General features: G+C 46.3%; 1 protein-coding gene across 1 annotated transcript; it reads right to left on the bottom strand.

Moving 5' to 3' along the window:
- Positions 1–9,354: 9,354 nt before the first annotated feature.
- Positions 9,355–13,285, bottom strand: LOC125915292 (protein FAM187B-like). Its single transcript, XM_049621057.1, has 2 exons — positions 12,514–13,285; positions 9,355–9,764 (listed from the first exon to the last, which is right to left on the bottom strand). The coding sequence occupies exons 1-2, from the start codon at positions 13,281–13,283 to the stop codon at positions 9,377–9,379; spliced, it is 1,158 nt and encodes a 385-aa protein (XP_049477014.1). The 5' UTR covers positions 13,284–13,285; the 3' UTR covers positions 9,355–9,376.
- Positions 13,286–27,642: the final 14,357 nt, after the last annotated feature.

Raw genomic sequence — 27,642 nt, 5'->3', positions numbered from 1 at the left:
GGGCATCTGGGTGGCCCAGTCCGTCAAGAGTCCCATTCCTGTTACTGGCTCAGGTCGTGATCCTGCCGTTCTGTGTCAGGCTCTTGATTTCAGCTCAGATCATGATCTCAGGGTTCCTGAGATCGAGTCCCACAGCGGCTCTGAGCTGACAAGTGCGGAGCCTGCTTGGGATTCTCTCTCTTCCTCTCGCTCTGCCCCTGCCCCACCTCAAAATAAAGAAATAAACATTAAAAAAAATAATGTCTGCTCAAATCGGGCAGAAGCCTGGATCTTTCTTGGTGACGGCGCCCTTCTCTCCTGCTGGGGGGCCAGCCGAGGGTGTTGCCCTCAGTGGCTCACAGTCGCCAGGTCCAGGGAGGAAAGGCAGGAAGGGGAAATGGAGATCTGTCTGTGGTTGGGACTTACAAAGCTAACAGAGAAACGAAAAGGGATGACGATTATATAACGACAATGGCCAGCATACCCCCTTACGGGAGGCGCGGCCCTCTTCCAAGGGCGTTACGGGGTTCATCCCTGTGACCCTCACGACCTTGTGAGGTAGGTACCTGCTGTTGTTCTCATTTCCGGATGTGGAAGCTGAGGCCCAGGGACGGTGAGCCGAGTCATTTTGTCAGGAAGGACACGGCATGAAACGAATCCTCATCCCCCGGGGCAGGAAGTCAATGGCTTTGCGGGTGACACTGACGAATCAAAACCCAGAGGCATAAACATCTTAAGAGATGGGGAGATGGTGATGGAAGGGTGACAGGCCGCCGTGACTACTGCTTGTGTCTGGAGGGAGGAAGTGGTGGATGGTGGGTGAGGGAGGGGGTGGCAGGCACAGAGGCCACAGCTGCTATGTCAGGAAATGAGGGCGGGGGGCGCCTGGGTGGCTCAGTCGGTTGCACATTCCAACTTGGTCTCAGGTCATGATCTCACGGCTCATGAGTTCGAGCCCCGCGTCGGGCGCTGTGCTGACAGCTCGGAGCCTGGAGCCTGCTTCGGATTCTGTGTCTCCCTCTCTCTCTGCCCCTCCCCTGCTTGCGCTCTGTCTCTCTCTCTCTCTCTCTCTCTCTCTCAAATATAAACATTAAGTAAATAAATAAATATTTTACAAATTAAAAAAAAAAAAGGAAATGAGGCCGGAAGGCGTGAATCTGGGAGCCGAGCAGTTTCTGCTCGTGAGCTCCCCAGTGTCTGCCCGGCTCATTCACGTGAGCATCCACACCCACTGTTGGTATCCGGGATGGGGGTCAGCAAAATCAGCACCAATGAGCGAGGCCGGTGGAGCCGGACAGCCTGCCTGCAGGGAAGACCCCGGCTGGACGCACCAGACGAGGAGCGGCCCACAGGGGCACAGCCACAGGGGCCTCTCCCAGCATCAGGCCGGTTCTGCAAAAACCGCCAGTGAAGACAGCAGCACCAGCTGCCGCCACCAACACTCGGAAGCACATTTCTAGCCAGGCGCTGCTCTAAGTGTTACAGGGCCGAGAACTGATTCCAAACTCGGGTTCGGCTGCTCGCCGCTCTAAAGCCAGTACTCGAGACCCAAGTGAGGGTGGGAAGGCAAGGTTGCTTTATTCAGGAAGCGGGCAACCCGGGAAGATGGTGGACTGATGTCTCAAAACCACCTGCCCTGTCCAGGGGGAGCCGGAGGGTTTTAACGCGGAAGGCACAGGAAGAGGGCAGGGGCTTGCGTGCGGGAGAAGCTGGCGACCAGGCCATTCGTTGTAGGTCCACGCGGCCCTGAACGGACTCGGCATCAGGGACGGCTGTTTTCAAATGTGGTCATGCCTTCTCTTCTGGGGAGGTGTGGGCCTTCACTTCCCAAGGCCAGCGGTCTGCAAATCTCGAGGAAAGTTCTTAGTTCTTCTACAGAACAAGGGACTTAGGTCCGCAAGCCAGGGGCTCGTGGACTTGAAGCAGGTTATCCCTTAAGACCTGCTGGGGCGCTGTTACGTAAGCACTACACGTGCATTAACTCACTCGATCCTCCTGGCAACAGGGACGGGGAGGGGACCCGGAGGCACAGGGCGGGATCCCGTGAAAGGCCGTGGCACCGGGGATCCCCCGTGGGAACCTGCGGCCACGAAGCGTCACTGCAGCGTAACGTTAGTCAAACATCAGCTTGCCCGAAGGTGGACAGTTACGTAGCTCACTTCCAGTGCCCTCGGCTTGAATCTCAGCCGCAGGAGCCACATCTGCGCACAAGTGCAGAGCAAACCGCCACGGAGGAGCCACCGGGCACGCGCCTGCATCGGTAAAATGGCAATAGTAGGAGCACTTCGCAGAGAGTCCACTGAGGCCGGCGAGCTCCTCGTGTGGGGAACTCAGGGCCCAGCTGGCCCTCTCTAAGGCCAGTTAGCGTTAGCGCTGTGATTCTTGCCTTGATAGAAGGTCAGCGAAGGAAGAAGGAAGGAGGGGAAGAAGGCAGGAAAGAGAGACGAGAGAAGAGCACATCTTCACACTGAAGGGGAAAGAAGGCAGTGAGGAGGGAGGGGTGGGATGAGAGACAGAAGAAGAAACGTAAAGCAGGTGGAATGTTCCCGAAGGTTCCCACGAACAGCTAAGCTTTGTCCTCAGCGGGTAGATGGGTCCCGACCACACAGCCGAGCAGGTTTTCTGAGCGGGTTAAGAGTCTTCCTGGATCCATTTCCAGCTCTGCCATGTCCCAGCTGAGGCGACGAGCAAGTGACCTTCTCTCTCTGAGCCTCAGTTTCCCCGTGCCAGCAGGTTGGGAACCTGAGGAGCCCATGTAGCCAAGCATGCTTGCTGTCTTTGTTAAGGGGCGGGCGGTGACGCCCAGATTCTGCTCATGAGATGTCATTATATTCACCCAGTTCTCGGTTGACAAAAGGATATAAATAGCCACGTTCGGTTTCTCATAAATGCATTAAAAAATGACTTGGCGTCTTGCCCAGGCTCCCCGTCGGGGCGGTGGGCAAAGACTGTTTTGCAGAGATCTAGCGGGTGTCAAGGTCACGGGCTCAGAAGGAAATGCGGCTGCCCGGTGGCACCAGGTGTCGTCCCTCTCAGCCCGTGCCCTCTCTGGCACAGGCTCACGCCGCCACTCCGGGCCCTGGCAAGCCCTGCCCGGTGACTCAGGCCCGGCCACTGCCCGTTTGCCAGGACTCAGCCCTCTGGCCCAGCCTGCATTAGGTCAGTCTGTTCACAAGCGGGTTCTGGGAAGGCTGTGCCAGGCTGTGGGTGGAGGGGAGAGCAGGGAGACACAGACACGGTGAGGGGAAAGACTGGGCTGTCCTGGGGCCCCCCTCCACCTCCCTTCCTAAAGTTCTCAGAGGCTGACCTCACCCCTGGCTCAGAAGAGGGACGCTGGGGACAGCAGATACGGCTTCTGGACTCCACTGTCTGGATTCAGTTCCTTGCTGCCCCACACGTGACCTCAGGCTTATTCACCCTATCAGTGCCTCACCTTCCCCATCTGCAAAATGGACGTAATAGCAGTGCTACCCCATAGGGTTGCTGGAAGGTTTAAATGGTTCAATGGATATTATTACCGTTATGTCCTGATGCTCCCAACAATGTCAGGCACAGAGTATCTTCTCTGAATAAGGCTTGCTATTATGACTACTTTTCTGTGAAGTGGTTAAGAGCAAGGACTCTGGAGCAGCCTCGTTGGGTTCAGCTCCCGGCCTGGCCACTCATTCATTACCTGTGAACCCTTAGACATGGATCTTAATCTCTGTGCCTCAGTTCGCTCACCTGTAAACTGGAGATGATGATAACCTCATGGGGTGTGAGGACTAAATAAGTTGCCACCTGCCCAGTGCTTAGAACAGTGCCTGGCACACAGTGAGCACTCTGCCGTTGTTTCTGTCGTTGTGAGAGGTATGCCCTCCTTCCACTGCGATGTAATCCTGGAGCTGCCCTCATCTCTTGGGAAGCATCTGCCTGAGGATTAAGGCAGTGCAGAAAAAAGTGGAGTGAAGACAACGTGGGAGGACACCGTTTGAGCACCTGGATCTAACTGTGCCTGAAGCAGAACTGCTCTTGGACTTCTCCACTCCAAGAGCCAACACACTCCTTCTGAGCTTGAACCACTTTGCCTGGATTTCTGGTACTTGCAGCCAAAGGTGTTCTGACTGATACAGAAGGCAATTGGAGCCTCAAACAACACAGAGGGGAAACACATGGGGTGGTGGGGAAGCTAAGGAAAGGAACACGCGCGATACAGCTGGGAAGAGTTAGTTTCCTCCTCCTGGGTTAGAAGCCCAGCCGTGTTCCTTGCTGCCTACGTAAAGCGATTACAGAAAGGATGCAGCCCATCACTCCTCCCTGTATGCATTCTGCCAGTGTGACTTTGCTCCTCTTCCCATCAAAAGATGGAGTCTATTTTCTCACGCTTACAATCTGGGCTGACCTTGTAACTTGCCGTGGCCAATAAAACACAGAGAAAGGGATGCTGTGCTACTTCTAAGCTTAGCCTGTGCAGCTTCCGCTTGCTCTCCTGCAGCCTTGCCATGACCTCGTGAACGTGTCCAGGCTAGCCTGCTGCGGGTAGGAGACCGAAGGCTCCCCAGCCAACTGCCACCCAGCCCCTGAAGCAGAGCCATCTAGCTCCCAGTAGACCAGAAGAACTACCCAGCTGAGCCCAGCCTGTTACCGACCTACAGAATGGAGAGGTAAAGAAATAATCGTATCAAACCGCTGCATTTTGAATGGTTTCTCCTGCAGCAGTAGATAACAGATCTTATTTAATCCAGCCTCGCCCTGGGGTCTTCCCCAAGCCTAACCTTCAAGGCACATGGATGGCAAGCCAAGGCCACTCTGCCCAAGTCCCTGGTCAAATGCTACCTCTGAGCTTGGGCCTCAAAAGGCCCTGCAGCTTCTGTCCACTTTCTTGGACCCTTCCCACCGCCTTGTGGACAAGCCTGGCTCTCTGCCTGCTGGAGGATGAGACCACGTGGAGAGCCCGGCTGCCCCAGCCCACTGTCGGCACCTGGTCCAGCCTGGACGGCCGACTCCTGCACACGTAAGGCACCTCAGCCAAGACTGGAGGGCCAACCCCAGGCCGCTGTTGATCAGAGAAGCACGAATAATCCCAGCTGAGACCCGAACTACCCAGCTGGTCGCTAGACTTGTAAGCAATCATAGACTCTTACTATTTTAAATCCCTGATTTGGGCGGATGTTTTTATTTTGCAGCCGTAATTGATACACTGTGTATCCATAGGCAAGTAGATTTACCTTTCTAGCCCTCAGTTTCCTCCTGTGGGAAAAAAAAATCACTTGGGATGGTCGTGAGGATGCTGTGCACTCATGATCCTAAAGATTTTGGCACAGTGACTGGCAGAGACTAAGCACTCAACTAAGGGAAGTTGTTTTAAAAAGAGGTAAAACGAAGGGCAGACAGCTGACAAACACCCCCTCACTTTGCATCTCCCCACCTTGTCTGGCCAGCTGTGGCTCATTCCAGAGATGACCAGTGGTCCATAGATTCCCAAGCCTTTTGTCCTTTTTTTTTTTTTTTTAATTTTTTTTTAACGTTTATTTATTTTTGAGACAGAGAGAGACAGAGCATGAACAGGGGAGGGGCAGAGAGAGAGAGGGAGACACAGAATCCGAAACAGGCTCCAGGCTCCGAGCGGTCAGCACAGAGCCCGAGCCCGACGCGGGGCTCGAACTCACGGACCGCGAGATCGTGACCTGAGCCGAAGTCGGCCGCTTAACCGACTGAGCCACCCAGGTGCCCCAAGCCTTTTGTCCTTTAATGTCACCAATGCAGAGATATTGGAGGTAGGGCTGAAAACCCTTGAGAAGGTAGTTTAACACCTAGCACCCCAAGGCCTTCCTGTCCAGGAAAGGTAGCCACACAGTACTCAGAACAAGTTTTGAACGGAGACCTAGGTTCTGATCCAATCGCTGCCATTTTCCTGCCATGTGTCATTGAGCAACCATTCTGAGCTTCCATTTCATCCCTGTAAAATAGTGATAATTATACTGACCTCCTAGGATTATGGCTCATTGATTTCTTCCTTCAGTCAATTGACACTCTTGCTATGTTCCAGCTGTTTCAGGAGTAGGAGATACAGTGGGGAAACAACAACAAAAAATATCCCTGACCTCATGGAGCTCTCAGTTCAGTGGGTAAAGAAAAATATTAGCCCAACGGCGACAAAAGCAAGTGAAAAATCGCAGAAGTGACAAGTGTTTTGGAAGGAGAGTGTGTCAGTCAGGATAGGCTGCTTATGCTGTGGTAACAAACATCCCCCAAGCCTTACGGCTTATAATAACAAAAGTTTATTTCTAACTTATGTGCCATGTGTATTGTGGGTCAGCTGGAACTCTGCTCATACCTCGACCTGGGCTGGCAGAACACCCTCCATCTCAAGGGCTATGGGTTCTGCACAGAGGAAAGAGGACTCCAGAGTATTTTGCTCTGGAATTAAGTGTTCTAGCTTAGAAGTGACTTGGATTACTTCTGCCATGATCTCATGGTTCGTGGGTTCGAGCCCCACGTCGGGCTCTGTACTGACAGCTTGGAGTCCGGAGCCTGCTTCAATTCTCTGTCTCCCTCTCTCTCTCTGCCCCTCCCCTGCTCATGCTCTGTCTCTCTCTCAAAAGCAAACATTAAAAAAGAAATTCTTGTTAAAAAGAAAGTATCAGCAAGGAGCTGGGAGGTCTGAACAACTAAATGGAAATTTGAGAACCAAAAAATACTTTAGCCAAAGGAAAAGGCTCACTGGACGGACGGAAGAACCCAGCAGAGAGGACCCAGGGAGGTGACAGCAAACTTGATCAACAGATGTTCTCCGACCTGAAGAGAAGATGGGGGGGGAGGGGGGTGGGGAATCAACAGCCTCAGGGACCCGTGGGACAGCAGCAGGTCTAACATCCATGTCCCAGGAGACAAGAGGGGAACATGTGGCTGAGAAAATACTTGCAGAATCTAATCTGGGGACGCGGAAGTGAGGGAGAGCAAGGCCCGAGAGCGGCCCACCTGATGAACGGGCGTAGATGGGCCGGTTGCCGCTGTGCCCACCTGAAGGTCGGTGTCACTGAAGAGCCTGAGGGAAGGTGTTGGATGCGCCCCGGACTTGTGGCTCCCACCGCCATCCCTCTTGGGTAAGGATTGCTCCCGGGGGCACCAGCTGCCCAGCTGCCGGCCTGGCTCCTGAGGGGAGGCAACTGTCTGCGTCACCGCTGAAGCTGCAGGGGACCTCAGGGGGACCGGGGGTTATGGGGGGGGGGGCATTTGTTGCCTACCGCTGCGTAACAAATGGCAGTACACGAAGTGGCTTAAAACCACACACGTGCATGATAGCCCAGTGTCCAGGGGTCAGGAGTCTGGATGCGGCTCCCTGGGGTCCTCTGCTCAGTCCAAGTGTTGGTCAGGCTGTGTTCTCATCCAGATGCTCGACGGAAGAACCTGCCTCCGGCCTTACTCAAATTGTTGGCAGAGTTTATTTCCTGGGGACCGTGTGACTGAGGCCTGGGCTGTCACCTCAGGTCCTAAAGACTACTTGTGGCTCCTAGAGGCCGCTCACGGTTCGCACCAAGCGGGCTTCCGCGCCATGGCTGCTGACCTCATCTGGCCAGCGAGCCTCTCTCTGCATCCGGGAGGCTAAGACAGAGTCTCATACAACGTAACCTCATCCAGGGGTGACATTCTGACCCCTTAACAGTAAGAATATGAATATGAATGTGGTTAGAAGCAAGTCACCGGTGCCATCCACACTGGACGGGAAGGGGAACCCCACAAAGCATGGACACCAGGAGGTGAAAATCACGGGGGTCACCTTAGTGTCTGCCTGCCGCTGGGGGACGCGGACTGCCTTGGCTGTGGACTGTGGTCCTCAGGCCTGGGGGCAGCCTGTGCTTGGGTCTGGCTGTTCCACCCCCGGCTACCGCTCCATGTGCTGCCGCAGGTGCAGGAAACCGGGGGTTCTGGGGAGCTTGTTGGAGGGCCCCAAGGTCTTCCTTCACTCTCCCGTTGCTGGCCCCATCTCAAGTTTGCTGTGTGACCTCAGGCAGGGTGCTTGAGCCCTCTGTGCCTTGATGTCTTCAACTACAAAACGAGGTTTGGAGGCGCCTGGGTGACTCCGTCGGTTAAGCGTCCGACTTCGGCTCAGGTCATGCTCTCACAGTTCGTGGGTTCGAGCCCCACGTGGGGCTCTGTGCTGACAGCTCGGGGCCTGGAGCCTGCCTCGGATTCTGGGTCTCCCTCTCTCTCTGCCCCTCCCCCGCTCGAAGTCGGTCTCTCTCTGTCTCTCAAAAATAAATAAACGTTAAAAAACTATTTCAAAACAAGGTTCGGAGGAACCCCAGCCTCATGGGTGGCTGTGAGGACATAAAGTTCATGAAGGGTGTGAGTTCTGATCATGCCAGGAAGTTCACAAATATTTGCCATTACTGTCATCATTATTCTCTGCCTCCGTTTCCCAATGGACCCTGTTTAGTTCTCCACGAATGTCCTCCCGATTCGGCAGGAACCTTTGTGTCTGTGGGCACCGTGTGAAGCCTTAAGTGTTTTGGCAACAGTGTCTGGTAAGCGAGGAGTGAGCTCTGCCCTCTGCTCAGGGGCAGAAGCTCTGTTCTAGAAGTTTCAGATCTGTCCAGTGGGATATCAGGGCAACGAGTTTTACGAGGCATTAATATTTTATTTCTCACTCTTGCACTCTGCGGAACAGTGTATATAATTTCTGGGAACAACTAGGCTTGGTGACTCCCGTGGGTCAGCTGGGCCAGGCCTGGCGCCTTGTCCTGGTAGAACGGGTCTGTCTCTCCTTCTTGGGGCTCTCTCTCCACTGCAAGAGCCAGGAGGGGTGACACAGGTCCGGTGGCCCGGGGCTACGACCCTGGGAACACCCTCTGCCTCAGACAAATATGGCTAAGCCTGAAAGCCCTCAGCACATCTGAGGGAGTGCGGGGCAAGGACGACCAAGGAAAGGCAGAGCCCAGTGCGGATCTGCAGGTCGGGGTGTGACCCCCCCCCCGCCACCCCCTCCCATCCTGTCTCAGCCCTTGTCCTCGGGGGAATGCAATAAGCTGCCTAAGGTGGCTACAGTTTACCAACTCCCAGAGACTCGCCCTGAAAATGGTGAGTTCCATCTCTCCCGTCCTCCTGGTGAAGAACACAAGACTTGAGCCAGGCAACCTGAGCTCAAACTGGAGCGCCCCCAACCCCCACCTTCCAATTATTGGACAGTAGTTGCCTCAGTCTCCTCATCTGTGGGACGGGGATTGCTAAGGGGTTAACAGAGCAGGACCTGGAACAGGGAAGAACTCATCAGCCTTCGCTGCGGCCATGGGCCTGTTCTGCACCTGCGGGCACCGCCTCCGCCGCCCCCCCCCCCCCCCCCGGAAGTGCCTTGGGAAGGACAGTTAAAGTGACGGAGACACAGGAGGCCAAGTGTCCTGGGCACAGAGGGCTTGCTTCATTTCACCAGCAGCACCTGGTCACTGCTTTTGCCCTGGGAAGGGTGGAAGATCTTGAGCAGCACCCCCAGCAGGCCCAGGACCATGCCCAGCAGCAGCAGCAACTTGAGCCCCTTGAGGATGGAGCTGGCCTTCCCCTCCTGGGTCTTCCCTTTCCCCCGGTGTGGCCCGCCTTCCTCTTCCCTGAGAGTCTCCGCCGTGCCTAGAAAGGGCACGGGGTTGAACCGGGCCATGAGCTCCTGCTGCACGAAGCACTTGTAAATGGCCGGCTGGAAGACCCGCAGTTGCTTGCCGCCGTTGGAAGGTTCCAGAATGGTGTCCAAGTCCTGGCTGGAGAGCTGGCTCTGCCAGGTCAGGGGGATGTTGTCGGCTTCCCAGAGGATGGGCCTGCAAAGGAGGACAAGGTCAGCTGCTGTGGCCCTGGGGGGGTACGTGGGGGACTGGTGTCTGAGAGGAGGTGGGGACAGCGGCGCCCTCCTCCCTGGGGAACAGCGCACAGGGCATGCCCTCCAAGAGTGCTACAGAGCAGGGGAAGGTGGGGACGGGTGTCGGGGAGCTCAGAGCCCCACCCCCACTCAATCTGCGACAGGAAAATGCCTCTAGCTCTTCAAGCCTCCCATTGCTCATCTGAAAACCGGGGGGTGTGACTATACCTGCCTCTGAGGGTTACTTGGAGGAATCAGCAAGAACACACCCCCACTGCCCCCCCCCCCCCCCCGCTTTCCTGGCCGGGCCTCATTTTCCCCACTCTGTCTCTCACTTAGGCTGCCCCAGCCACATTGGCCTCCTAGGTGGTCCTCCAGCATGCACCTTCCTGCCTCAGGGCCATTGCCCTGGCTGTTCCCTCTGCCTGGAGGGCTGTGCCTCGGCACACAGGGCTGGCTCCCTCATCTCCTTTCAGTGCTGGCAACTTCTCAGCCCGTCGTGACCGAGGAACAGAAAGGAGACCCAACAGACGGCATTGACAGGGCCAGTCATCATGCAAGCGAAAACGAACACCCACTAGAGGGTGGGGCTTTGCGTCTGGACAGGCAGTTGCCCCTTAGACATCACAATGAACCCGAGAGGCCGGGCCCACCAAGACCTCTGCACTCAGTTGGATCGTGTCCTCCCCAAATTTGTGTTCTAAACCTCAGGACGTGACCTTCTTTGGAAATTGGGGTGTTGCAGATGTAATTAGTGAAGACGAGGTCAGACTGGAGTAAATCCCTGGACCCTAAATGCAATACAACCTGTGTCCTTTTGAGAAAGGGAGAAGAGGGGCGCCTGGGTGGCTCAGTGGGGTAAGCGTCCGACTTTGGCTCAGGTCATGATCTTGCAGTTCATGAGTTCGGGTCCTGCGTTGGGCTCTCTGCCGACTGACAGCCTGGAGCCTGCTTCGGATTCTGCGTCCCCCTCTCTCTCTGTCTCTCCCCCACTCACGCTCTGTCTCTCTCTCTCAAAAATAAACATTAAATAAATTTTAAAAAAAGAAAGGGAGAAGAGACACAGACCCAAACACACAGGGAAAATGCCGAGTGATGACAGGGACAGATGGGGGGGTGCGGGGGGCTGCAGCAACAAGCCAAGGAAGGCCAAGGATCGCCTGCCACTCCCAGGAGCTAGGCAGAGGCAGGACAGATTCCACCCAGCATCTCATAGGGCACGTGGCCCTGGTGACGCCTTGGCTTTGGACTTCTGGCCTCCAGAACTGCAAGAGAATACATTTACATTGTTGTAAGCCACCCAGTGTGTGGTACTGTGTTGTGACAGCCTTAGGAAATGAATGCAACCCGCATTCTACAGACAGGGAGACTGAGGCCCAGAGCCACACCACAGGCCCAAAGTCACACAGCTGGAAAAGCGGCAGAGCTGGGATTGGAGCCCAGGTCTGGATGAATCCAGAGTCCAAGATGTAAACCTCACAGGAAATGCCACTCTACTCGGCTCCCTTGAGACCCGGCAACTCCTAAAGCCTCTGGGGACCTCCCTTGATTCTTATCTCAGGTCCCCAGTGACTGGCAGCCAGGAACCCCTTGTCTGGCAAGCGGCGTGGAGTGGGTGGCCCAGTCCAGGTAAGAGGAGAGGCTCCTGTGCCCTTTCCTGCACTTCTGAACTGGGTGGCGGGGGAGGGTTGTAGGGAGTAGCTGTTACTTTTATACTTAAAGGAGGAGGGGAAAAGGAGGAAGGGACACCATGGAGACAGGGTGAGAAGGAGAAGAGGTCAGAGGTCACAGCTGGAACAAGGGAAAGCAAACCAGATGGAGGTGGCGGGGTTCACACTGACAGAGCCTGTGGCTACAGAGGCCCCAAGGGGTTGCTGGGGCCCCCACCTTGCAAGGGAGGGGCCATCCCTGGCACGCGGGGCTGGAGGGCACAGGGACTCTACAGCCAAGCTTGCAGGATTTAGGGCCACCGTGGATACCCCCCCGGGCAAGGACTGTGCCTTCTGAGAGCTGCAGCTTCCTCATCTGTAAATGGCCCCTCTGGGGCCCACGGCTCTGGCTCTGGGGCTGGGATGCAGCCCGTGGCCAAAGTGCAGGGCTGTGAGTGGTTGTAATTCTTCTCACCGGGGTCATCAGCGCGGGCGGCTTAGGGAAGACAGGCCAAGGGGAGATTTCCCAGGGGCTCCAGGCAGGAATACAAGAACATGAGTGTGCGTTCTGCGAGGCAGACCCTGATGGGTACCCTCCCGGGGCAACCTCCTCTCCTCGGGGCTCTCTGATCCTCCCCAATGAGCAGAGGTCTCAGGGTCCCACAGTGTTCTGAGCTTCCCCCGGCATAGCCTCATTAGTCATGTGGGCTTCTCCCATCCCAGCCCTGACCACCCCAGGCTGTCCACCCCCCACCCCCACCCCCAGGCTGGGGGCTTCCGCAGGGGTGTCTGATGAGCGCCACATCCACAGCATGGCCGACCGCAGGAGCGGCCACAGAATCGGCCAAGCCCTCCCAAAGGGTCAGCCGTCCTGTTCTACCTGTGTGACTCAATTGTGTGTGGGCGCCAGGGGGCTCTTACCAAAGGCACATCGGAAGAGGCCAGCAGAGAGCAAGCTGACCATGTGGGCCCCCTCCCCTCTGCAGGAATTCATCATGAAGGCTCCCAGCCTGGGGGCCCTGGCTAGGAGCCAAGGGCAGGGCTGGTGCCTGTCTCCATCACCTGTAGACAGATCCCAGGGGGCAGGTGAGCCACACGGATCCCGACTCTTCAGTGATCTCAAAGTTGTCAAAGGGGACGTAATCCGACGTCAGTGCCGTGCACGGGACGTGGCAGGCGTCCACCTGCATCTCGGGCCGCATGCGGCTGGACCACACCTTCCTACCTCCCAGATACAGCCAGCAGGGCATGGGTTCCTGCAGGGGCTCCTCGATGTAGCAGTACCCCAGGCGTTTCCGCTCGCCCAGCCCCCCACAGCGGTTACAGTCCTGCCAGGGCTCCCAGCGGGTGAAGACGATCCCTTTGCCACCCAGACTCAGGCTCTCGTTCCGCAGGGGCTTCTGACCCAGTCCCTTGTGTGTTATGTGCAGGGTGCTGACATCCTGGAAGTCAATCTCATACTGTACCACTTGGAGGCCGTCCTTGTCCTGGCAGTGGTAGAAACCCGTCTGGGAGGGCAACGGACTCCGAATGAGAACGCCGCTGTCAGGTATGATTTCTATGTTGGAAGCACTGGAGAGTGTGTGGGACCAGCTGGTCCCGTCTTGCAGGAAGAAGTACCACTGTGACCCAGAAGAGTTGCAGGGCAAGAAGACGTCATTGTCCGAGAGGAGGGCTCTTTGGCATTGTTTCTCGTTGGGACAGCTGAAGGAGACATAGAACCCTGGCAAGGGGACAGCAAAGCTGAGCAGCAGCCACAGGGTGGTTAGCATGGTGGACTGGGACTGTGGCGGTGGGCAGGGCACCACGCTGGCCATTGTGAAGTCACCCATGAAACCCAGGCCGGCCCTGGGCAGCAGGCTGAATCGTAGCTCACCTCATGGCCATGCGAGGTCACAATCCCCATTTGACTGGTGACAGTTTAACAACTCTATCTAATATCTATTCCAAGCCCTCCACTCTGCTGGGATAGGAGGAAACTTAATTTGTCTATTCAGGATTTTCTCTACCATTCCCTGCTTTGGCATTAACGTGTCACATGTGAACGTTCAACACATTTTTCCTGAACACCTACTATGTTCTGTACACAATTCTTAGTGCAGGGGGTGGAGAGGTGAATAAATTCTGTCTGGTTACCATTCTCATTTCCTACCCCTCTCCCCCAGCCTCTCCTCCCCAGACATGCTGGCCTCCCTGCCACCTTCTGAAAACATCAGGCAAGCAAAGGGCTCCTGCCTCGGGACCTTTGCATGTGCTGGTCCCAGACTCTTGCCACAGATATCTGCATGATTCAACTCATCTTAAACAAGCAAATATTTTTCTCAGTGGTCTCCTTTCCAAACCCTTTCCTAAACTCCTTCTCAGCACTGAAATTAAAAACAATTATCGTGCAGGCTTGATATGCCATTGCTCACTCATTTCACAAGTTTCCGGAATGCCTCCCATGTGCCTTATTCTAATCACAGCCCCAAACAGGTTAGACAAAGCCTCTTCCCTCTTGGACTTACCTTCTAGTGGAACAGACAGATAATAAACAAATATATAATACACAATACCAGATACAGTAGATTCTCCTTATTCATGGCGGTTATGTTCTATAAAGTTGCTGAATTAGCAAATATTGAACATTGTTTGTAGGAGACATACAGACTTAAGTAAGGTCCTACGAGCCTTTGGTCATAACATTTTCTGTCAACTGCTCAACATATAACTTTGCTATATGTATATTTTGGTTTAACGGCCTCTTAGTTAATATATATTGTTAATTAATTAACAGTGAACTTGTACACAACAGCACTATTAACTCATGCCTGAACAATGCTTCTCTAACACACGTGTTTTCTTGACAAGACATGTCACAGCCCTCTTGTGCTTAGGGACACTGGCTAACATGTCAGCACTGCCTGGGAGCCATTTTAAATAGTGAAATCATCAACAAAAAGTACAAAAATGCAACAACAACAAAAAAAGTGGCACTAAGCAGACCATGAAAAGGATACTTGTTAATAGTATGATAGCTGAAACCAGAAGGCAGTGTCTCCCTGTTCAACCTCAGCTGGGAATGTGCATTAAGTGATTCGACTGTTTCACTCCTCTTTGCATGTCCACAAATGACTTTGGAACCACTGTGGGGGTTGACCTGGGGCTACAAATAAATTTTAGCGAGCAGGTGAATTCACAATTATGGAACCCTCAGATAATGAGGACTAATAATCACTAAAGATAAGAGTAAAGCAGGGGATCACTTCTCGGCCTTTTGGCTGAGATCAAGTGAAGAGTAAAGCAGGGAAATGGGCATAGAAAGTGAGGAGATGGACGTGAGCGCGAGCTCAAGGAGGTTGGTCAGGCCTGTCTGAACACTCACAGAGGAGGTGAAGGTGCACAAACACCTGAATAAATTGACATAAAGGGCCATGTGGATATCTGAAGGAAGAATATTCCCAAGAGATGGCTAGACCCTGACATGGCTGCCATATTTAAAGGGTGTAGAGGCCAGAGCGGCTAAGGAGCAGTGGACAAGGAGGAGAGTGGTGAGTGGGTGAGGTCAAAGTTTCATCCAAGTCTTTGCTAAGACATCCTGCCTTCCTCTACCTGGCTCCTTATGACCGGGGGCTCTCTCAGTCATGTCCCTGTCCCATGTGGAGACCTCTACAGGCTGTGTTTGGCATAAGCTGTACGCTTCGACTCTGGAACTGCTGCTTCTATACCCATCTCACCACCACCTTCACCACAGGAGTGGGCCACACATCTCTGTTCTCAGATCTATAAAACCATTCAGAGTTTTTGTCTGCTCCCCAGGACCTTCTAAAATCCCTCTATCTGAGACACATTAACAATCATACTTGTGTTGTTTCCCCTCCAGCTCTCTCCCTCTCTGTCTCCTCAGCCCAGGGGATCTTTTCTAAACACGTAAGCGGGGATATGGGGCCACCGTGAGATAGCCCACTTCCGATTTTCGCATGGTCTAGGTGAGAAGTAACAGACTGGCTGGATACAGCCTGAATAAATGTTTTAATTGGCCTCCCCGGTGGAGGGGGTTGGGTATTTAAATCAGTGGCCAACATGTAAAAGCCAAGAGATTTCACATGAGAATCCAGATTCCCTTCGATTCTTTAATAATGTGGGTGGGGTTTCCGCTTACTACTACAACCGAGAAGCTTAGATCAACACTCTTACTAATAACAACTATAGATTTTAAGATAACCATGATTACTATGTTCAGGAGAGGACAAGAAGAGGATTTTGAACCGGTAGAAAAGAATCAAATGGAAATATTAGAACTAAAAAATAAAATGTGAAATTGAGGATTCTCTAGAAAGGATAGCAATCTATTAAACACAACAGAAAAGAAGATCAGGGAAATGAAAGATGGGACCACAGAAAAATATCTATACTGAAGTATACAAAAAAAAAAGGGCAAGACACATATAAGACATAGCGAAAAGTTCTAACATTCATGTAAATGGAGACTCAGAAGCAAAGGAGTGACAGGCACATAAGTAATATTTTAAGGTACTGAATGAAAACTTTCCAAAACTGACAAATAAACATCAAGCAACAAATTCAAGATGGCCTTCAAATCCCATACAGGGTAAATATAAACGGAGCCACACCCAGGAACTTTATAGGAAAACACTGCTGAAAAGCAAAGAAGAAATAATAAAGATGGCCAAAGAAAGGGCGCCTGGGTGGCTCAGTCGGCCGGGCGTCTGATTTAGGCTCAGGTCATGATCTCACAGCTCATGAGTTCGAGCCCCACATTGGGCTCTGTGCTGACAGCCTGGAGCCTGGAGCCTGGAGCCTGGATCCTGCTTCGGATTCTGTGTCTCTGTCTCTCTCTCTGCCCCTCCCTGGCTCATGCTCTCTCTCTCTGTCTCTCTCAAAAATACATTTTAAAAAATTAAAAAAAAATGTTTTTAAATGGCCAGAGAAGAAAAAGATACAAACTTTGAAAGTGATAATCCTAAGACCCTACACTGACTTTTAAAAAGAAATGATAGGAAAAAAAAAAAAAAGAAATGATGGAAGCTAGAAGACAATGCAATGCCACCTTCAAAGCACTAAAAGTAAACGATTGCCAATCTAGAATTCTATATATAGATTTCTATAGACCACAATTAAAATATCTTCTAAAGATGGAGGCAAAAAATAATGATATTTTCAGATGAAAACTGAGAGAATTTACCACAGCAGAGCACACTAAAAGTAATACCAAAGAGAATTCTCCAGGCAGCAGGAAACTGATCCCAAATGAAAGCAAGGCAACACAGGAATAAAAACTACCAGAAGAGTAAATATTTGGGCAAAATTAAATTAATATTTAGAGTATTTAAAAATAATGTCTGGGGCGCCTGGGTGGCTCAGTCGGTTGAGCGTCCGACTTCGGCTCAGGTCACGATCTCGCGGTCCGTGAGTTTGAGCCCCGCGTCAGGCTCTGTGCTGAGTGCTCAGAGCCTGGAGCCTGTTTCAGATTCTGTGTCTCCCTCTCTCTCTGACCCTCCCCCGTTCATGCTCTGTCTCTCTCTGTCTCAAAAATAAATAAACGTTAAAAAAAAAATAAAAAAAAATGTCTTATGGGGTTTAAAATATATTTAAAATAAAAAATACTAAGCACAGGGGCGCCTGGGTGGCTCAGTCAGTTGGGCGACCGACTTCGACTCAGGTCATGATCTCGCGGTCTGTGGGTTCGAGCCCCGCGTCAGGCTCTGTGCTGACAGCTCAGAGCCTGGAGCCTGTTTCAGATTCTGTGTCTCCCTCTTTCTCTGACCCTCCCCTGTTCATGCTCTCTCTCTCTGTCTCAAAAATAAATAAATGTTAAAAAAAAAAAATACTAAGCACAACAGATGGAAGCATAAATGGAGCTAAAAAGTTATAAGGTCTCCACATTGTCGAGGTAATGGTACAAGTACAAATTTATATTATATTATATTATAATGAGTGAGAATTAATTTTGTAATCTCTAGCAAAATCAAAAGAATGCATATCTAATAAGCTAATAGATGGGGAAATGGAATAATTAAAAAATACTGGGTAAAAAAAAAAATACTTGGTGAATCCAGTACTATGTTGAATAAAAGTGGCAAGAATGGACATCCTTATCTTTCTCTTGAACTTAAGGGGAAAGCTCTCAATTTTTCCCCATTAAATATAATGTTCACTGTGGGTTTTTCATATGTGGCCTTTGTTGAGGGCTTTTATCATGATTGGATGTTGTACTTTGTCAAATGTTTTTTCTGCATCTATTGAAAAGATCATATGGTTTTTATTATTTCTCTAACTAATGTAATGTACCATGTTGATTGATTTACAAATATTGAGCCACCTTTGTATACAAGCAATAAATCCCACCTGATTGTGGCGAACAGGATAGAAAACCCAGAAAAACCCCCACAATTATATGATCACTTAATCATCAAAAAAACAGGAAAGAATATCCAATAGGAAAAAGACACTCTCTTCAATAAATGGTGTTGGGAAAACTGGTCAGCGACATGCAAAAGAATAAAACTGGACCACTTTCTTACACCATACACAAAAATAAACTCGAAATGGATTAAAGACCTAAGTGTAAGACTGAAACCATAAAAATCCGAGAAGAGAGAACAGGCAATAGTGCCTCTGACATTGGCCTTAGAACGTTTTTCTAGATATGTCTCCTAAAGCAAGGGAAATAAAAGCAAAAATAAACTATTGAGACTACATCAAAACAAAAAGCTTCTACACAACAAAGGAAACAGTCAACAAAACTGAAAGGCAACCTACTGAATAGAAGAAGATATTTGTAAATGACATATCCAATAAAGGGTTAGTATCCAAAATATATAAATAACTGATACAACTCAACACCCCAAAAACAAATAATCCAATTAAAAATGGCAAAAAGACATGAATGGACATTTCTCCAAAGAAGTCATCGGGATAACCAACAGACACATGAAAAGATGCTAATATCACTCATCATCAGGGAAATGCAAATCACAACTGCAATAAGATATCACCTCACACCCATCAGAATGGCTAAAATAAAAAACCCAAGAAACAGCAAGTGTTGGCAAGGATATGGAGAAGATGAACACCCTTGCACTGTTGGTAGGAATACAAACTGGTGCAGCCACTGTGCAAAATGGTATGGAGGTTCCTCAAAATGTTAAAAATAGAACTTCCCTATGATCCAGTAATTGCACTATTGGGTATTCACCCTCAAAATACAAAAACCCTCATTCAAAAAGATATATGCACCCATATGTTTATAACAGCATTATTTAAAACAGTCAAATTATGGAAGCAGCCCAAGTGTCCACCAATAGATGAATGCATAAGGAAGATATGATATCTATACAATGGGATGTTATTCAGCCATAAAGAAGAATGAAAGTTTGCCATTTGCAACAACATGGATGGAGCTAGACAGTATAATGCTAAATGAAATAAGTCAGAGAGAGACAAATTATTTCATTCATATGTGAAATTTAAGAAACAAAACAAACGAGTAAAGGAAAAAAAAGGAGAGAAAGAGAGAGGAAAACCAAGAAACAGAATCTTAACTATAGAGAACTGATGGTTACCAGAGGGGAGGTAGGTGGGGGGATGAGTTAAATAGGTGATGGAGGTTAAGGAATGCATTTGTTGTGATAAGCACTGGGTGATGTATAGAACTGTTGAATCACTATATTGTACACCTGAAACTAATATAACATTGTATGTTAACTATATTGGAATTAAAATTTTTAAAAATACTTGGTAAATCCAAAAGTAAAACAAGACAAAAGGGCCAAAGAAGGGACAGAACATGTAACAAGCAAAGAGGAAGATGGTAAACTTAAACCCAACTATATCAGTAATTACATTAAATGTAAATGAACTAAATACTGCAATTAAAAGACAAAGATTTTCACACTGAATACCAAAACAAAAATCTAAATATATACTTCTTTTTTTTAATGTTTATTTTTTTTTAGAGAGAGAGAGGCAGAGCACAAGCTGTCGGGGGGTGGGGGGTAGAGAGAGAGGGAGACACAGAATCCGAAGCAGGCTCCAGTCTCTGAGCTGTCAGCACATCACCTGATGCAAGGCTCGAACTCATGAGCCGTGAGATCATACCCGAGCCAAAGTCAGACGCTCAACCAACTGAGTCACCCAGGTGCCCCTAAATATCTACTTCTTAAGAGATTCATTTTAAGTAAAAAGATATAGAAAAGTTGAAAGTAAAGACATGGAAAAATATCATGCAAACACTAAATAACAGAAAACTGGTATAGTGGCTATACTAATAACAGAAAGTAAACGTTAAGGCCAAAAGTATTAATAGAGATTACAAGAGCCATTGTATAAGATGGTCAGTTCAATAGGAAGTTATAATGATCCTAAATTTTGTGAAACTAAAAATATATGAAGCAAAACCTTCTAGCACTAAATGTTGAAATAGACAAATCCACAAGGCAATATGCAAACAAAAATTTAGTAACAATAAAGAATATTTGAGCTATATGATATAAACTTGACTTAATCATATATGTAATGTAGAACGCTGCACTCAACTTCAGATCACATATTTTTTCTAATTACATGAAATATTTGGCAAAATCGACCATATTTTAGATCATAAAACAAGTCTCAATAAATGTTAAAGGAACAGAATCACATTTTTGGTCAGTAGAAGTATGTTAGACTCAAATGACAAAAAGATAACAAGAACATCACTAGATATTCGAAATTTGTACAGTGAAATGTCTAAATAACTAATGGATCAAGAGAAACCACAATTGAAAATATAAAGTATTTTTAAGTGAATGAAGATAAAAATATAACATTAAAACTTGTAAGATGCAAGTAAGTTATACCTAGGGGGAAATTTCCAGCCTAAATACATATTTTGAGGGGGTGGGGGATAAAAACTAGAGATCTAGGTAAGTATCTCAAACACCAGAAATCAATTAGATAGAAAACAAAACCAACAAACCAAAAGTTGGTTCTTTAAAAGATGAATGAGATTGATAAAGCCCTAGCAAGACTGATCAAGAAAAAAACAGGAAGAAGGCCTAAATAACAAATACTAGTAATGAAAAAAGAGATATTACTGCTTTCAGGCATAAAAAGATAATCAGATGATATTAAAAACAACTTTTGGCCAAAACTTATACAAAAATTTAGATAAAATGGATAAATTCATTGAAAAGCTTAATGACACTGTCACAAGAAAAATTCTGAACTGTTCTGTTTTCTATGAAAGAAATTGAATTTGTAATTAAAAACCTATGCACAAAATCCTTCTAATCCCAGAAAGCTTTACCACTGAATTCTTGCAAACATTTCTTAATGATTATGAAATGGCATCAATCTTTCAAAATCGCTCCAAAAATATAAAAAGATGAAACACTTCCAAACTTCTATGAGGCCTGCATCACCTTGACACCAAAACCTTATGAGGATATCACAACTAAGGAAAATATCAGGCCAATCTCTTTCATGAACAAGGACACAATATCCTAAACAAAATATTAGCAAATTTCTTCCAATGATAAGTAAAAAGAATAAACATCATGACCACACTGGGTTTATCCCAGGAAGGCAAGCTTGGGTTTACATATGAACATCAATCAATGTAATTCACCATAATAACACAACAAAGGAGAAAACCATATTATCCCCTTATTAGATGCAGAAAAAGCATTTGATAAAATTCAACACTCATTCATGGCTCAAAACTCTTGGAAAACTAGGAATAAAAGGGAATTTTATTAATTTGATAGTATTTCTACTAAAAACCTAGAGCAGTATTATATTTAATAGCGATAAACATGTCTGCCATCAACCTCTCCACTCAGCATTTCACTAGAGGTAAGTGAATTTAGCAAAACAATTTGATACAAAGTCATATACAAATACCAAGTATATTTTTATATACCAACAACAAACAATTAGAAGATGAAACTTAGAAGATATAATTTGTCTCTTTAGCTGCCCCTCCAAAGTTGACAGGCATGTGTTTCAGCCCTCCACTCACCTGCACCCCTGCCAAAGCTAACGGATGCACCCAGGCCCTGTGCTCTCCTTCTGTCTCATGAAAGCTGGCCGGTATGCCAACAAACCAGTTGACACAGGGGATTCCCCTTAATTGCCTGGTTCTGGTAGTTGGTTGTGGGGAGGGGGTGTAGGGCTTGTGTTTCTAGGCCCCAGTGGGACTGAAACAATTAGAGAGACAGTGTGGGTAGGCTACTATCCCTAGGGCACTCTACAGAAGACTGAAACACATCCCAGTCTTCCTGTGAAAAAGACCTATCTACCCATCCTAGAGTTTTGCCACACATCTAGAGGCTATGAAGGAGCTCTCAGAGAATGTAGGCCACGGGGCACCACCTTTGTGTTCTCCCTTGGCCTTACTACAGTTCACTGTTACCTTCCAGAATGGAGCTTGTAAACTCATCTGGAGCCCTAATTTTCACATCTGTCACACAAGGGACACCTACAGATCAACTAGTTTAGAAGCCAGCAGGGTTTATAACTGTTGTCTCATAGGACTGTATAAATTGGCATAATTTAAAAGCTGCTGCCAATCAGCCTGAAACTAGGTACTGACTGAGATTCCTCCCTTTGAAACACTGAAAATTCTTGGCACACCCTCACCAAATGGGACCAAGCAAGAATAAGTCAGGCTGCTTGGACAATCAAAAAGGTATGAGAGAAAATAAAGAACTAGGGCACAGTTGAATGATAAAAGTTCATCTCCTACACAAAGTCACAAAGTCATTTCTTCAAGACTGGGAGAGGTAGCTATTTCACCTAAGATCTAGAAACAAACACATAAAGTTGAGCAAGTTGAGGAAACAGAGGAGTTTTTTTTCCAAATGAAGGAACAAGATAAAATTTAGAAAAAAAAATTAATAAAATGGAGATAAGTAACTTACCCAAGAGAGTAAGTTCAAAGTAATGGTCACAAAACGATACTCAGGAGAAAAATGAATGAACACAGTGAGAACTTCAACAAAAACAAATAAATAAAATCTAAGAAAGTACCAAACAGAAGCCACAGAACTGGAAACAATAACTGAGCTGAAAATGCACACCAGGAGTTCAACAGCAGACTAGATGAAACAGAATAAAGGATCACTGATCTGGAAGACAGGGCAGTGGAACTCACACAAACAGAGCAGCAAAAAGAGGAAAAAAGAATTTTAAAAAGTAAAGATAGCTTAAGGGACCTAGAATACAACATCAAGCAGGATAACATTCACATTATAGGAGACTCAGAAGGAGAAGAGAGAGAGAGAAGGGAGAAGAAAACTGATTTGAATAAATAATGGCTGAAAAATTCCCTAAACTGAAGAAGGAAACATACATCCAGATCCAGGAATCCCAGAGGATTCCAAAAAAGATGAACTCAAAGAGATCCGTACACCAAGACACATATATAACTAAAATGTCAAGAGATAGAGATAAAGATAATGAGAGAATCTTAAAAGCAGTGAGAGAAAAGCAACTTATTACATACAAGGGAACCCCCATAAGACTATTAGTAGAGTTTTCAGCAGATATGTTGCAGGAAGAAGGAAGTTGGCATAATATATTCAAAATGCTGAAAAGAAAAACTTCCAGCCAAAATACTCTACCTGGAAAGGTTATCATTTAGAATTGAAAGAGAAAAAGAATTTTCCAGACAAACAGAAGCTAAAGAAGTTCATCATCACTAAACCAGCCTCATGAGAAATGTTAAAGGAACTTACATATGCCAAAAAGAAAGGACACTAATTAGTAACAAGAAGTGTATGAAAGTAAAAATATCACTGGTAAAGATAAATATACAGTAAAGATAATGGATTAATCACAAAGCTAGTGTGAAGGTAAAAGACAAAATTAGGGGCACCTGGGTGCTCAGTCTGTTAAGCATCTGATTCTGGATTTTGGCCCAGGTCATGATCTCACAGTCATGAGATCAGCCCTGTGTTGGGCTCTGCACTGGCTGTGGAGCCTGCTTGGAATTCTCTCCTTCCCTCTCCCTCCACTCCTGGTGCTGCTGCTCGTGCACATGCTTGCAATCAATCAATCAATCAATCAATAAAAACTATACCCACAATAATTAGTTAAGGGATACACAAAAATAAAAAGATGTAAAATGTGACATCAAAAACATAAAACAGAAGGGTGGAAGTAAAAATGTAGAGTTTTAGAATGTGCTCAAACTCAGCTGGCTATCAATTTAAAATAGACTATTATATATAAGGCCATTATATGTGAGACTCATGGTAACCACAAAACAAAAACCTATAGCAGATACACAAAAGATGAGAAAGGAATCTAATCATAAAGCTAAAGAAAGTCACCAAACAACAAGGGAAAAGAGCAAGAGAAGAATAAAGGAACAAAGAGAAACTACAAAACAGCCAGAAACCAATTAATAAAATGGGAATAAGTATATACTTATTAATAATTACTTTAAATGTAAATGAACTAAATTCTCCAATCAAAAGACATAGAGTGGCTGCATGGATTTAAAAACAAAAAACAAAAAACAAAACCCAGGTCCATTAATATGCTGCCTAAAAGAGACTCACTTCAGATGTAAAATTACACAGAAACTGAAAGTGCTAGAAAAAGATGTTTCATGCAAATGAAAACAAACAAACAAAAGGCTGAAACCTTACTTATATCAGGTAAAATAGACTTTAAAATAAATTCTGCAATTAAAGGCAAAGATGGGCATTACATTCAACCCGGGGCGCCTGGGTGGCGCAGTCGGTTGAGCGTCCGACTTCAGCCAGGTCACGATCTCGCGGTCCGTGAGTTCGAGCCCCGCGTCGGGCTCTGGGCTGATGGCTCGGAGCCTGGAGCCTGTTTCCGATTCTGTGTCTCCCTCTCTCTCTGCCCCTCCCCCGTTCATGCTCTGTCTCTCTCTGTCCCAAAAAAAAAAAAAAAAAAAAAAAATGTTGAAAAAAAAGAATTCAACCCAACAAGCTATAACATCTGTAAACATTAATGCACCCAACACAGAAGCACCTAAATATGTAAAGGAAATATTAACAGGGAAAAACTGATAGCAAAACAATAGTAGGGGACTTTAGTACACTACTTACATCAATGGATAGATCATCCAGACAGAAAATCAATAAGGAAATAACAGCATTAAATGACACATTAGGTAAGATGGACTTAATAGGTATACACAGAACATCCTATCCAAAGCAGTAGATGCACATTATTCTCAAGTGCACATGGAACATTCTCTAAAATAGATCATATGTTAGGCCACAAAACAAGTCTCAATAAATTAAAGAAGATTGAAATCATATCGGGCATCTTTTCCAACCCCAATAGTATGAAACTAGAAATCAATTACAAGAAGAAAACTGGAAAAATCACAAATATGTGGAGATTAAACAACATGCTCCTGAACAGCCGATGTGTCAGTAAAGAAATGAAAGGAGAAATCAAAGGATACCTGAGACAAATGAAAATGGAAATACAACATACCAAATTCTATGATATAGAAAAAGTAGTTCTAAGAGGGAAGTCCATAGTGATACAGACCTCAAGAAACCAGAAAATCTCAAATAAGCAATCTAACTTTATACCCAAAGAAACTAAAAAAAGAAGAACAAATGAAACCCAAAGTTAGTAAAGGAAAGAAATAATAAAGGTCAGAGTGGAAATAAATGAAATGGAAACTAAAATGACAATGGAAAAGATCAACATAACTAAGAGTTGGTTCCTTGAAAAGATAAACAAAGTTGGCAAACCTTTAGCTAGACTCACTAAAGGAAAAAGAGAGAGAGGTGGGGAGAAAGGGCCCAAATAAATAAAATCAGACATGAATGAGGAGAAGTTACAATCGATATCACAAAAATATAAAGGATCATAAGAGACTACTGTGAATAATTATACATCAACAAATTGGACAACCAAAAAGAAATAGATAAATTTCTAGAAATATAAAATCTTCCAAGACTGAATCATAAAGAAACAGAAAACCCCAAAAGACATTACTAGTATAGAGATTGAATCAGTAATCTAAAACCTCCCAACAAACAAAAGTCCAGGACCAGACAGTTTCACTGGTGAATTCCACCAAACATTCAAAGAAGATTTAATACTTATCCTTCTCAAACTCTTCCAAAAAAATTCAAGAGGAGGCAAACTCATCTTTTTGGACCAGCATTACCCTGATGCCAAAACTAGACAAGGATGCAGAAGAAGAAGAAGGGGAAGAGGAAGAGGAAGAGGAAGGAGGAAGAGAAGGAAGAGAAGGGGGAAGAGGAGGAGGAGGGGGAATAGGGAAGGAAGGGGGGGTAGAAGAAGAAGAAGGAGAAATAGGGGGCAGAGGGAAGGGAAGAAGGAAGGAAGGGAGGGAGGAAGAAAGAAGGAAGGAAGGAGGGAGGAGAGAGAAGGAAAAAGGAAAGGAAAGAAGGAAGGAAGGTGGAGAGGGAGGGAGGGATGAAAAGAGGAAGGAAGGGAGGGAGGGAGGGAGGAAGGGAGGGAGAGAAAGGAGGAAAGGAAAGGAAAGGAAAGGAAAGGAAGGAAAATAATTACAGGCCAACATCCCCAATGAACACAGATGCAGAAATCCTCAAGAAAATATTAGCAAACCAAATTCAACAATACATTAAAAGGCTCATAAGCCATGGCCAAGTGAGATTTATTCCAAGAATGCAAGAATGATTCAACATCCACAAATCAACCAATGAATGTGATACACCATGTCAACAAAATGAAGGATAAAAGTCATATGATTATCTCAGTAGATATAGAAAAAGCATTTGACAAAATTCAACATCCATTTATAATAAAAATTCTCAAAAGTAGTTATAGAGGGAATGTGCCTCAACATAACAAAGACCATATATGACAAGCCCACAGTTAACGTTATACTTAATGGTGAAAACCTGGAAGCTTTTCATCTAATGTCAGGAACAAGACAAAGATGCCCACTCTCACCACTTTTATTCAACATAGTACTGGAAATCCTAGACATAGCAATTAGACAAGACAAAGAAATAAGACATCCAACTTGGAAAGGAAGTAGTAAAACGATCACTATTTGTGGACAATATGGTTTTATATGTAGAAAACCCTAAGGACTTCACCAAAAAATTGTTTAAATAAACAAATTCAATAAAGTGGTAGGGTACAAAATCAATGTACAAAAATAAGTTGCCTTTCCATACATCAACTATAGTTAGAAAGAGAAATTAAGATAATAATCTCATTTACAATTACATCAAAAAGAATAAAATACCTAGGAATAAATTTAACCCACAAGGTGAAAGACTTATATACTGAAAACTGTAGTCAATGATGAAAGAAATTGAAGGAGACACCACAAATAGAAAGATATTCTGTGCTCATGAATTGGAAGAATTAATATTATTAAAGTGTCCATATTACCCATATTACCTATAGATTCAAGACAATCCCTATCAAAACTCTGATAGCATTCTTTACAGAAATAGAACAAATAATCCTAAAATTTGTATGGAACCCCAAAGACTCCAAATAACCAAAGCAATTTTGAGAAATAACAAAGCTGGAGGCATCACACCCCAAGATTTCAAACTATATTACATAGATATAATAATCAAAATAGTGTGGAATTAGCATAAAAATAGACACATAGATCAATAGAACAGAACAGAGAACCCAGAAGTAAATTCACACATATATGGTCAATTTATGACAAAGTATCCAAGAATATATAATTAGGAAAGGACAGTCTCTTTAATAAATGGTGTTGGGAAAAACTGGGCAGCTACATGCAAAGGAATGAAACTAGACCTTCATGTTACATTATACACAAAAATTAACTCAAATGGATTAAATGCTTAAATATAAGACCTGAAACCATAAAACTCCTAGAAGAAAACATAAGCAGTTAGCTCTTTGACATTGGTCTTGGCAACATATCTTTGGATTTGACCCCAAAAGCAATGCCAACAAAAGTAAAAATAAACAAATGGGACTACATTAAACTAAAAAGATTCTACACAGCAAAGAAAATCATCAACAAAATGAAAAGGAAACTTACTGAATGGGAGAAAACATTTGAAAATTATTTTCCCAAGAAGGGGTTAATATCCAAAATACATGAAGAACTTATATAACTCAATAGCAAAAACCCAAATAATCGAATTTAAAAATGGACAGAGCATCTGAATACATATTTTTCCAAAGAAGACATATAGCTAACAGGCACATGAACAGGCA

This window comes from Panthera uncia (assembly GCF_023721935.1).
Source record: "Panthera uncia isolate 11264 chromosome E2 unlocalized genomic scaffold, Puncia_PCG_1.0 HiC_scaffold_19, whole genome shotgun sequence".
Taxonomy (NCBI): domain Eukaryota; kingdom Metazoa; phylum Chordata; class Mammalia; order Carnivora; family Felidae; genus Panthera; species Panthera uncia.
Note: the sequence above shows the minus strand (reverse complement) of the source record. Positions and strands in the feature narration are given on the sequence as shown.

What these genes read in the sequence shown, in the direction of transcription:
- LOC125915292 (XM_049621057.1), bottom strand. Translation starts at nt 13,283, where the DNA reads ATGGGTGACTTCACAATGGCCAGCGTGGTGCCCTGCCCACCGCCACAG. An exon ending in CCCCTGGGATCTGTCTACAG is followed by an intron (nt 9,765 to 12,513) that starts GTGATGGAGACA and finishes CCTCCTTTGCAG; the next exon opens with GCCCATCCTCTGGGAAGCCG.